The 12,879-nt window shown below is 40.8% G+C and overlaps 1 protein-coding gene across 1 annotated transcript in view; it reads right to left on the bottom strand.

Moving 5' to 3' along the window:
• The window catches only part of LOC149145064 (endoribonuclease Dicer homolog 4-like), a 303,060-nt gene that overhangs the window by 216,910 nt on the left and 73,271 nt on the right, over positions 1–12,879 (bottom strand). The window contains 1 exon segment of the mRNA XM_089448258.1: positions 383–449. Coding sequence (XP_089304384.1) covers positions 383–449 — 67 coding nt within the window.

Raw genomic sequence — 12,879 nt, 5'->3', positions numbered from 1 at the left:
GACCTTTCTTCCCTTGCCTTTACTTTTGTAATATAGTTCTGTTTATATCAGACATATTTTTCAAAACAAAACAAAAAAATTGTGAAAAACACTAGTACAATATTTTTGTTAATAATACTTCATAACCACTGGCAACACAATCCACGTATCTAAAACCTAGAGTTGAACAACACCTTAAAAACTTAGATTTAGGAAAACCTCAAACATGCTTAGCAAATTTTAAAACTTACACGATACTGTTTCAGGAAAAAAATGAGTCTATCTAAAAGATCTAGAATCTCTCCACAACAGTAAACAAAGAAGTGCCAATCTCAATGAACATGCAAATGGAAGCCTTAAAACCATGTGTCATCTCATAATAGATAAGGCATATGCTACAAACCTGTACTGTGAGAGAATTTCCACAAGAGCCTTTACTTTGCTAGAGAAGAATGGTTCCTCAAAAGCATCTGCAACAATCATTTAAGAATCAATCCCGTCTACAGATTCCATATGACAATGAGTTTTTTAGATCAATCACGTAGAAAAAATAATAGAAGAGACAGTGGAAAGAAATTCAACAATATTTCCAGATATGCATACAGATAGGTTCCTTTGATATACACAACATCCTTCATTATGAGATCTCCTCACTAATTTAGTATTTGGTTCAACATATCCAATGTTGTTTCCTTATATGCCCATTATAATGTTAGAATTTAGCTAAATCCATTTAAGCAAAATGACTTTTCATCTTTATTATCATTCAGCTGGATAGAACAGCAATAATTCACCCTGTTTGAGTAATCACGCACTAATGCTAGCAGCAAAACATTGAAAGACCTGCGCCTTCATAGCCTACAATGGCTTAGAAATGTAATGGTTGAAGTTAACTTTATGAAACAAAATAAGTCTAGTCAAAAGTATAATAGAAAATGTGTTTTCGGATTGAAGTCACGTAAAAAGGGAATTACATGGTGATTTATGTGTAATTTAGATACTCCTACACATTTAGGGAGTTAATTATGTTAAAATGATGTATCTATTAGCTTTTTCATCATGGTATTTGAGCAATTCTAAACTTGGAGTCTATGGAACTAGACATCGAGGGAAAGACTTTGTGACCTCGCAAAAGTTAAGTGTGTGCTAGGTGAAGAGAGATAAGGTATCGTAATTTTAGTAATGTCCAGTGAATGACCAATGGTATAGGAATCGGCTCTCAAAAATACATCCAATGTAAATACATAGTAGGAGTGCAAAAGTAATTCCTATTGCTTATCTATCAACAACAGCAAAGGAGATAATGTACATAGCTAAAAGAAATACAATATAAGTGCACAGGCTTTTCCATAATAACAATAAGCCCAAGTGTGTTGAAACTGTAAGCAAAGGCCAAAAGAGGGCAGAAAGAAGTCCCCTCTATTGATTCATTAGTAATAGTGAAGAAATCATTGCATTGTTTGATGATGTTGTCTGGATAGTACTCAAGGATACAGGGGGCTCGTGTAATCCTAAGAGGAATCCAAGGGGTAGCCTAGATTCGGTAGGTACATCACACATGACAGTCAAGGTAAGGGGGGAATAACTTTCAAATGGATGACTAGCTAATCAAGATAAGATAATTTTATTAATGTCAAATGAATGAACACAAATAGGTCAATGGGACTGCTACATAAATAGTGTCAATACACTGTGGGAGTGCAAAGGGCCACCCCTATATAAAAAAATATGGAAAGAAATACAATATAAGTGCACAGGCTTTGCCATAATAAGAATAAGCCCAAGTGTGTTGAAACTGTAAGCAAAGGCCAAAAGAGGGGAGAAAGAAGAAGTCTCCTCTATTGATTCATTAGTGATAGTGAAGAAATCATTGCACTGTTTGATAATGTTGTCTGGATAGTACTCAAGGATACAGGGGGCTCGTGTGATCCTAAGAGGAATCCAGGGGGGGCCTAGATTCGGTAGGTCCATCACACTTGACAGTCAAGGTAAGGGGGAAATAATTTTCAAATGGATGACTAGCTAATCAAGATAAGATCATTTTATTAATGTCAAATAAATGAACACAAATAGGTCAATGGGGCTGCTACATAAATAGTATCAATACACTGTGGGAGTGCAAAGGGCCACCCCTATATAAAAAAATATGGAAAGAAGATACAATCTAGGACCTAAAATCTAACATCTAGGAAAGGAAGTGTCGATGGGAAAACAAAGAATACATGAACCATTGCGTGCGAAAATAAAAATGCACTAGAGAGACGCGTCAGAGGACAACAAAAGGGGAAGGGAAGGTGCCTCAATTCTCACAGACATTTGTCTATTGAAGACAATGAGGAAACACAACACCCCTACAATCCATCCACCTCTAAATTGTGTCTCTTACCATCCAAAGATGAACGAAAGAAACTTGTCATAGAGAACTATATCGGCGTAGTAGAAAAGTTCATCCACATGTCTTGCAATCTTGGGCGAGCAACCTACTACTATTGTCTAAGAATAGAGGTCAACTTGTTAGAAGGGTGACCCCTATCCGAATGTAAGTTGGTAACTCTAGAACAATCTCATCTAAGGAGGCAAGGGATCACAAGGACACCACGAATACAAGCACCATTGCAATGATGCTACTAGAAGAAGACCACCCAGTGTGCCTATTAGCATATTTATGATTTTTGACACTGACTACATTAACATTGGTTCTTTTCTCCAAGGTTTGGAATTTTACATATAACAATTCTTCTACTTCAATTGAGTTAATAATTGTTTCTATATATATATCAATGGTTCCTTGTTGGTAAGTTACTCTAGCTTTTCCTATAGTGACTTCTTATCATTCTTTAACTTCTAAATTTGTGAGATCAAATTTTGACTATGCCTTAAGACGAGAAATTTATTTTTCTTTGTTAGCACCCTTGTCGAGTGTTTTTTTTTTTTGACATCTTCCATCTTTTGTAATGACTTATAATTATCCTAGACGAATATATCTAATATATCCTTCAAGCTTTTTGATGATGGCAATGTTACCCACCCAAATAGGTAACCCTATAGGAGAAAACTTTTCTCCTATTTTGGACAGCTAGCCAACCAGCATCCCTACACATTTGCTTGATAATGATATGCAAATTCCCTTTGCCATCTACACCGGTCATGCACCTCTCACCATCCAACATTCCTCTTGGATGAAGGTGGGATACCATTCAACAAGTACTTTGACCATTTTGCAATTGTATGCAGTGTATGTTGTGGGGAAACTAATCACTGTGAGAAGACCTAGCAATATCCTGTGAATAGTCATCTTGAAGCAAGCAAGGGGTTGTGTTGAGTTGATATCTTGTGCCCTAAGTACATTAACCATGAAGCAGCTAAGTTGTTGTTAGAGGCAGTGTTACGAGAACCGCACTGGAACCGGCCAGTCCGTCTAGTCCAGTTCGAGGTTAGGAACTAGAACATGGAACCGGCTGGTTCAGCATTGAACCAGCCTTTTTTTCACCAAATCGGTCGATTCCATATAAGTTGATCAAAGATGTTTGAAACACAAGTTTTTTAATAAAAAACAAGATTTTTTTAGTGCGGTAGCCTAATATTCAAATATATGGCTTTGGTATTGCTATGTTATTCATGTCTTTGGTATTGTTATGCAATTCATTCTCCTTTATCTTTCATTTTCATTATTTTACTTGAATTTTTAACATTACCATGAAATGGCTCAGGATGTTTCAGAGTGGTTCCGACCTCAGTGGATTTCATATGGAGAAAGTAGAATTTTAGATCTCACTCAAAATCCAGCAAATTTAACAATTTTTCAAGATTTCAAGATTGGGGGGAATGCAATGTTTCCATCGAATTTGTTCAAGTACGAGGGTATGTAACTAGTATTTAATCAAGAGCACTAAACCCATTATGTACCTTGATGTTAATGGCATTGGTTTTCAAGGACACCAAAAAGAAGTCAGTCGAGATGTGATATTTGATGAATAGAAGTCAGTCGAGATGTGATATTTGACGAATAGAAGTCAGTCGAGATGTGATATTTGACGAACATAAGTCAGTCGAGATGTGATATTTGGTGAAAGTATTGCATTCAAGAAATCAAAGGACCTTCCTATGGACTCTGATGACGAAGAACTTCCGGTATTTGAAGAGGAATTTACTAGGGAGGAAGAAGAATCAACTCATGAAGATGAAGGTCCCAGTGAACCTATACAACCTTTGGTAATCCCCGAAACTAGAAAGAGACCTAATTGGTTGAAGTCTACACTACTTGATGCAGAAGGTCATGGAGTAGTTCAAGGCACATTCAGGGAAAGCAAGAATCCCAAACAGTATGTTGGGTATGCAGCCTATATGACGAAGTTGATAGAAGCAGAGCCATTCACCTTTGAAGAAGTTGTCACACACCAATAATGGAAGGATGACATGAATGAAGAGTATCAATCTATAATGAAAATGGAGTTTGGGAGATTGTACCTAGGCTTGAAGACAAATCTATGGTAACTTCCAAGTGGCTCTACAAGATTAAAAATGCAGCAGATGGAAGTATTGATCATATTTTTAAAACCGACCGGTCTAAACCGGAAACCTACTTATTGATTTCTTGCGTTCCACCTTTTGGGTGAGGATGATGCACCTCGTTCACCGTGCCCAGTCGGCTCCACACTTGCACCATGCATTTGGCAAATAATCTGGGGTCCAAATGAGGGTTATGTCATCATCCTAGCCCTTACAGATGGTCTACAGGTGTTTTCGATCCATTTGGAGACCCATGAGGTGTCCTTATGCCCCTCACACCCACTTGGGGCACCACAGCAATTTGCTTGGAAAACAAGGGGCCAACCCCTTGTCCACTATGTTTGAGGCCCATTCTTGCATCTTGGTAGACTCAAGACTTCATTAGGCCTCCTCAAAGGCCCAACGACTCACTTTATTGATCATTCTACCCTCTTGAGAGGCTTATTCTTATGTTATTGAGCTACCTTGGTGGGCTTGTCACCAAGGGATGTTATTATTGTACATTATTTTATTATTTGGGGCTCAATTAGGCCAAATTAGGCAAATTGAACTCATTAGAGAATGTATAAAATTTAAATAGATGAGAGGTGATCCATTCTCTCATCATCACTTGGATTGGATTAGTATCTCTCATGAGATTTTCCCACCTTTTGCTGGGATAAATTTTTGGAGCTTTTCGTGATCCACTATGATGTTTGGATTTCTCTATTGTCTTTGGAGCTTCTCTAATGCGAAGTTGATAAATGGATATACTCTCTCTCTCATGTAAGTAGAAATTTTGATGTTATTCTTGTTATCTTACTGGTTAACTACATGTATGTTGTTATCTTTATTCTTGTATGGGCTAAATGTAATGTGAAATTCTTCTGGGACCTTGAATAAGTGATTAAATGCATGCGTTGACCTTTGAGCGATTGGGTGAATGTTCCTAGAGGTACCTCTTAGGTTAAAAACCTCGAAACTTTGTCTCCTTTGCAAATTTGAAGTACAAATCTCTATTGATATAGTTGTTGCTCTTGGAGAGGCTAGCAAAGATCAATTGGGGCTTAGCTCATGAAATTTCATGATCTATGTGTATCTTGACTCCCTTAAGCCCAAGCAATAAGGCATTGATCCTTGTATCCCTTTGGTGGTCAAAATAACATTTATTTTCTTCATTTCCTCCAATTCTAGGCCTAACCCCAGAAGGTCTCCTAGGGCATCACACGAAACCACTTGTAGCCATCCAAAACCCTTGAAAATTGGTCCACTACTGCATTGTAGTTGTTGAAGAATCTAGGGCAATCAAGATAATATGATTCTTCTCACGATGATAGCTATTTGTGAGGTACTTTTTACTTTTTCTTATTAGCACAATCTTCTCTTGTTATTATTAGAGTGTCTTTTCTTACTTCATCAAATAGTTACCAAAACAAAAGAGACAAGAACACAAGATGTTGGCTTTCTACTAGGGCCAAAACCTCTCACTCTTTGAGAGGAAAACCTGAACAAATTCTTCTTATAGAGATCAACTTGACAAATACCAAGACCATGACCCTTGACCTATTTACCCACTCCAAGACCAAGACACCAATCTTCTTCGTCGTTGCTGAGATCATCATAACTGCTACTGAAGTCATCATTACTGCAACATTGAGGCCATCACTACTGCACCACCGAGATCATTACTGCTACACCATTGTTGCACCTTCACTGAGATCTGCACCTAGATTCACTGAGATCATGACCTTGTAACTGTCTCTATCAAGATCATGATTGTATCTATATCGAGACCATGATTACATCTATGCCAAGATTATGACTGCATCTAGAATATATGCTGAGACAGAGTGTGTTATTGTGGGATCACCGAGATCTTCCTCATCACAAATATGTCGAGACTGCAAGGAGACAAGTCTGAGCCCTTTTCCGTGGTATCTGAGGTTGCTTCTGTGATCACTATATTGGTAGGCTGAGACTGTGAGGAGGCCGAGATTTCATTTCTATGATACCCATCCGAAAAACACAGAGATGCTTGTTCGAATTCTCTACCTCCTGTGGTGACCCTAGCCACATATAAATAGTAGTTTTCCTCTACACTTGAGCCGACATGTCATGTTGAACGGATGTGTCTCCATAGGTGAGCCGACAATACTTCCTTTGTTATTGTTTGGAGGTCGACTTCTTCAAGAGGGATTGTGCTTGTCTTTGGAGGGTTTCTAGACATTTATGTAGACTTGTATACATTAAACATAGGCTCAAGAAGAGCTCTTCATACATGACATTAATTCTAGACTCTAAATGACAAATCCTATTATTCTAAAATCACTTGCTCATGAAACCCATGAAGCAAGTTTACAATAACAATTTTGTTCTCTTTATTACATTATTTACATCATTCACAATTACATGTCATTATGAAGACCGAACCTAGTTACACTTTCTTCAACTATAGTTTGAGGTCCTTCAAATTTCGAGCAGTGCCGACGGTGGAATCCCAAGATATAGCAAGCCCTAGCCATAAGACCATTTCTTGCCCTAAGTTGATTTTGGGTTAGTGCCCTCATTAGGATCATTGCATCTAAATCTCAAAAGAAAATTTGTCCTTTGATCCTTTTCTCTTCCTTAATTAGGTCAAACCCCTCCTTGGTTGATCAATTCCACTTCCTTGACCTAATTCTGGGTCCACTTGGTCCCGTATGGTCCCACAACTTTACAACTTCAACTCCGCAAAGATCACATAAAGACCAAGTCTCCATAAGGATTTCTAGGCTTAGAAATCATCTTTACAAAATACATTCCCAAACCCTAGCCTCGAGAATACTCTTAGCCCTTCCTAGAGAGCCTATCACCTTGCTTCCCGAGCAAGCCATACAATTTAGTCTCTCTTGTGAATAGGCCTTAGGAATCACTCCTTATCCTCAGATTGACCTATTCATCCCTTTATATCAGGTCTCCTCCCATCGGTGAAAGTCCATAAAGAGCGGGGAGCCTTAATTGAGGTGACTGTGGGCTATCGCTCCATTGTTGCCCTTGACCTAGTAGTTGCCCTTTAGGATCCTATTGCCGGTGTTGGACCCACCAACATTCAAGGGATCTCCCCGATATGAAGTCCCAACTAGACCTCACATTGTTTGGAGTAGGAGTCACAGCAGTGAGTGGTAACGTAATGCCTTGACCGCGGTAGCGCACCGAGCAAAGTATGATAATTTTGGGTGAAAGCAAGTGTGTGACCTTGCGGAGAGTCAAGTGCGATGCATGAAGGTTCTAACACACTGAGGGAAAAAGGAAGTGGGCCCCTTAGAATCCTGTAATAGTACGCAACTTGAAAGGAACACACGAGTGAAATCACATCACAAGCTAAAATGCAGAATATTCCACAAGTTAAAGTGACGAGTTGATCCAACAACACGCATTCAACAAGATTTGTACAAATGCATACAAAGTAGTTCATAAGCATATGCGTAAGTTAAATAACATACATTGCCAATACAACAAAAATAGTCCTACTATATTAACAACGTATGCATGAAAGCGTGTTGGCTCTGATTTTATTATTATAAGTGAAAGTTCCATCCATACATACACCATTGACGACCACTAGCCCCAATAGTGGAACATTACAGTCAAGAAAACCTGCTCCTCCAAAGAAGTATACTCACTCTACGCTATGGAGAAGCCAAGGCTCTTCACAATACTCCCAAGCCTTCTCTAAGCCTAAGCCTAGCCAAAAGCTTGGCTCCCAAAAGCTCGTTCTATGAGTTATGAGGTTCTATTTATAACAAAGGGTGGGGTGACCCTTGACATTCCCCTTTGTGACTCTTTGACTTCCCTCATGACTCTTCAACTTCTTCACTAAATGACACATTACATTACATGATGACTTTTCATATTCCAATATTGACACTTGGAATTTCACTTACAACATAATTACAAATAATATTACATTTTCCACATGTACCCATATAAGACAAAATAGGGTAGAGACAACCTAACAAGACACAACACTATGTTTCTGGAGTTTGGGGGAAGTTCAGCTCAGCAACCTCCACTTGTTGCTTCTCAATCACATATTGGTGCCAAGCATGGTACTATGTGATAGTGTCCCCAAACTACTTAAAGGTGTCTTTCTGGAAGCGGACTCTAGCCTCCATTGCATCTAGGTATATTGTCTTCGAACTTGTGTCCAACTCGTTTTGAAGCATGAGCAGCATTGTCTTGACCTTGACAGGACCACTGATGTACTTACACATGTTGTTTGCGTTCAATTCCAAGTTTTCCTTGGTGGCTTCTCGTCTTAGCTGCTCAAAGTACTCATTAATCTCCAGTCGAACTTGGTTCTTGGGTTTAACATCGGTGAGGGAACCGATTGATGGGATCTGGTGTTTTCTCACCAAGACATCCAAGCTACTGTACAACCGCACATATGAGGCATGTGTGCTGTCGATGAATGAGGTGAGCTTCTCGTTGTTCTGAATCAACATTTGGACCTTCACTTTCTCCAGCTCTACCTGTGGCTTCATCTTCTTTGTTAAGTCGAGCGGGGCCCCTTTGTCCACTCTTGTACATGGGCGATGGCAGCATGTATGTTCTTGAGAGTTTGACCAAACTCTTTGCTTTGTTGTTTTAGACCAAGCAAGCAAACAATTGCTTTATGCACGGTGACAAATCCGTCATAGAGCTTCCGCATGGTATCACCAAGTGTTGACACATCAGCAAGTATATTTGTCCTCATCTCCCCCAATGCAGAAACTGCATTCTACGCTGATGCTCAGAGTTAATCTGCCTCTTGTCGGGCAGCCTGCAAGTTCTTTTCCAGTTGCTCATTCTCGGTCGTAAGATATTGAACATTTGAGCTTGTTGCTCCTACATAGGCCAAGCTGGCTTGGGCAATGGCAGTTGGATGCTTCCTAGTGTCCGACACAATCACCCTTTCCTTGATGGATGCTTCCTAGTGTCCTTCCTCCATGCCTGTACAATCCTCTTCTAGAACTCATCAAATGATAGATTGTACACATCCATGACCAGATCATCATCAAGGAGAACAACATCTCCTTGCTCGCTAAGGGTTGGTTCTGATACTAGAGGTGGTGGAGACTGAGGGATAACTTGTGGTACTCTCGGTATCAGGTCAGTGTCTTCACGCTGCGACCCTTGTTCCAACTCCATGTCTGTCACTTCAATCAATTGCTCAATCTATTGAGCAAGCTCCCGATCCTGCATTTGTTCACCTTCCTCAGTTGTTGGTTGTTTCGACTCATCAATCTATATCGGTGCTATTTCATATGTCATCGTGCCTTGCCTTTGTTCTTCTTCCTGCTTTTGGTTCTTGTCTCGTTCTCTCCTCCTCAACTCCTGTTCTTCCTTCAGCTTCTTCTCTGTCTCCTGCAGCTTCAGTTCTGCTTCCTGCAACCTCTGCTTTTCTCTCTTCCTCCGCTCTGCTCTCTTCATACGTTGCTCCCTCTTTGCTTCCACTGCCAAAGTTGCCTTTGCTATAATAGGATCTACCATCATTTTGCAGCTTTGCTCTCCCTTTATCATCATCAGCAATCTTCCTCTTTCCCTTGTCTTGCACTGGATTGTTGCCTTCTTTTGTTGTTGTTGTTGCTTCCGGAGTTGCTGATGTCTGTATAGCAGCCTCCCAAGTTCTTGCTATACTGACCGTGCCTCCAAGGACCCTCCTCTAGCCAATGAAATGTCTCTTGGATCCACGAAAAGTAATCACTCGTACAGTGGTCCTTGCAAATATCGTGGGGATCATATGGATTAAAATCCTTGGTGTCGAGCTCGAATTTCACTATGTCCTTAGCTTCAACATCTACATCTTTCAAGCTCTTAATCTCGTATAATTCGATCGACAAAGGAAGAGCGAGCCATAGCGCCTTCTTCTTCGTATGCAGTCCTACTGACAACCCTATAACAAGTCGTATGAAACTTCTTGCATGGTCAGTTTTTTAGTGGCATACCTTGGTAGGACAGGCAAAGGCTTCTCTCTGCCAAACACTTTGATAAAGGTGCCACCTGGTGAGGCATACCAATCTGCAATGTTTATTATCACCTCCATGGCTTCTTGTAACATGCAAGGTGGATCTTGCTCAAATATAAGCTTGTATAACAGGATGATAAAGTGGTCAGCTAGCCTTGCCATCACTCCTCGATAGCTGCAGTCAGAAAGCAACTTGCAATAGATGTTCATGGTAGTCTCTTGTGGTGTCCATGTCCAGCTCTTGTCGGGGAACTGTTGCAGGGCACAAATTGCATCCAGTAAGTATGTGGACATGTAAAACCTTTCTTGCTCATTCTTGGGCGGATTTCGAGCCTTAGCTACATGGGACTTCAATTGTTGAGCCAATAGATCCGACCAGTTGAATGGCCTTCCATCACTTACCAACTGGTCCAGTAAGACTGCCCACCCTTCAGGAAAGGTTTCTGTGCTCTCTTGACCATATATTCTGTAGGCAAAGATGATCAAGAACTGGTAAGCCTTCCTAAGGGACTTTGTCTTGTAAACATGGGTGGGTGTCTGTCTAAACTTTGACGGATCTTTCACCCAATGCTTGACAATGTCTCTTGTGTTCACATAGCTATGGGTGGCATAGAAGAGTGAGTCCATGCGCTTCATCGACTCAGGCAAGTGATACATCTGCTGAAAGTCTTCTGCCCTGAAGGTGGAAAGCTTCCTCCCGTTGGCACTACTCAATGTCATAGTTTGTTCATCTGTATGTGATACAATCCAGTTGATGATGTCCGCACATGGGAAGGCGGGATACCTGCATGCAACCTTGTATAACCCTGACCGCTGGATATAAACCTATCGGTCATCTAAGATTGCCTTAAAGTCCCTGCAAAAGTGTCCTTGATCTGCTACCATGTCAATGTTGTTCCCTTCTCAATAAATAGCTGAGTATCTGCATACTCAGCTGATGTCTACTCAATTGCCTCCCCGGTACTGCTCTCAGCGGTTTCCTTTGATGCAACTCTCTTGGATGCCATGTTAACTGTGACTGCTGGAGAGATGCTCAACAACTGCTATACCTGTGGTACAGAGAGGACACTCATGGCAAGCAAATATCAACGAAAACAAAACAACTTCAAGACACATTCATGGGAAGGATTGCACGGTTTTTCTTGACAGGGGTGACTGACTAACTGCGGGAAGTACGCATTGCACAGTCCCAGCAGTCAGTGTGGGAGTTTGATGACTGGAACTGCACAATGCGTAGTTCAATCTGGGCCAAGCCCTGGGAGAGACTGCGTATTGCGTAGTCTCAGTGGCCAAGTTGGGAAACTGGCTCCTGGAGCGGCGCAGTGCGCAGTCGGAGCTAGCCCAAGCTATGCTCTGCGAAATTCCAGAAGCCAAGCCAGAGGCTTGAGCCTCCAAATTGCACAGTGCCAAATGTTCAAAGTGAGATCCAGGCAAGGGAACCCAGATCTGCCTAAGGAGAGTGTGAAAAACAAGCAGATATGAAAGATAGTGTGAAGTTGAGTGCAAATCTGACTAAGTATTGATGCATGCATGTGAAACAAGTGCAGCAATTGATTAAACCGAAGGAAAACGAAGCATGTGAGGCGGGTCGCCGCAATAGCGATCGTTGGTGCAAAAAACAGGAAACTCATGTGACACATGGGAAAGGCAATCTATAACTTGAAAAAACACTTCTACAAGCTAAAACAAGTTAAAACATCAACACTAATGCAGAGAAACAAGTGAAACAACACTCACACAAGCCAAACAACAAAAAGTGACAGAAAAAGCAGCAAAAGACGATAAAAGAAAAACTCACCCGGAAAAGCAATGACGATCGCACCGAAGGCTCCTTGATCTTCTTGGGAATGCTAGAGCTCCAAGATCAAGTGTTCAAATGAGCTCTAGCAGCGTCGATTAAATAGATTTGGCCAAGTTAGGGTTTATGACGCGCATGCCTAAAATCAAGGAAAAAGTGACACTTGGTGGAAGTTTCTAAAAATAACGCAAGTGCCTCCTTCAGGTTACTAAAAATAGATCCCTATTTTTTAGGGATGCATTTTGCTTCTTTTATTTTTGCTTTTTGGTTTTTTCGAGAAAACCTGCCATGCATTGCCTGGAAAGATTGCGCAGTTCTAGGAAGGACTGGGCAACTCTCCGGCTCATGCACTGCGCAGTTTCTGAGCACAATGAGGTCTGTGTAGTTTCTGGGCTCAGTGTTGGGCTGCCCCTCCATGATTGCGCATTTCCAGAGCTCAAGGCTCACTGGCAGTCAGGACTGCGTAATTCCCAACAACAAGGCTAGTTGCCCTCAAGAATTGCATTGTTTTTTTAGGCAAGCCCAAAACTGTTAAGGGACCAAGTCAAGAGATTGGCTTGTGGGTCAGCAAATCAACTATGTGAGCAAACACAAGCCAAAATGAAAAGGATAAGTCTCAGTCGAAGCA

The sequence above is a fragment of the Pinus tabuliformis genome, chromosome X (assembly GCF_031772625.1).
Source record: "Pinus tabuliformis cultivar Carrire ecotype Pingquan chromosome X, CPIR1, whole genome shotgun sequence".
NCBI lineage: Eukaryota > Viridiplantae > Streptophyta > Pinopsida > Pinales > Pinaceae > Pinus > Pinus tabuliformis.
The sequence above is the reverse complement of the archived record's forward strand: the minus strand, read 5'-3'. Positions and strand labels throughout refer to the sequence as shown.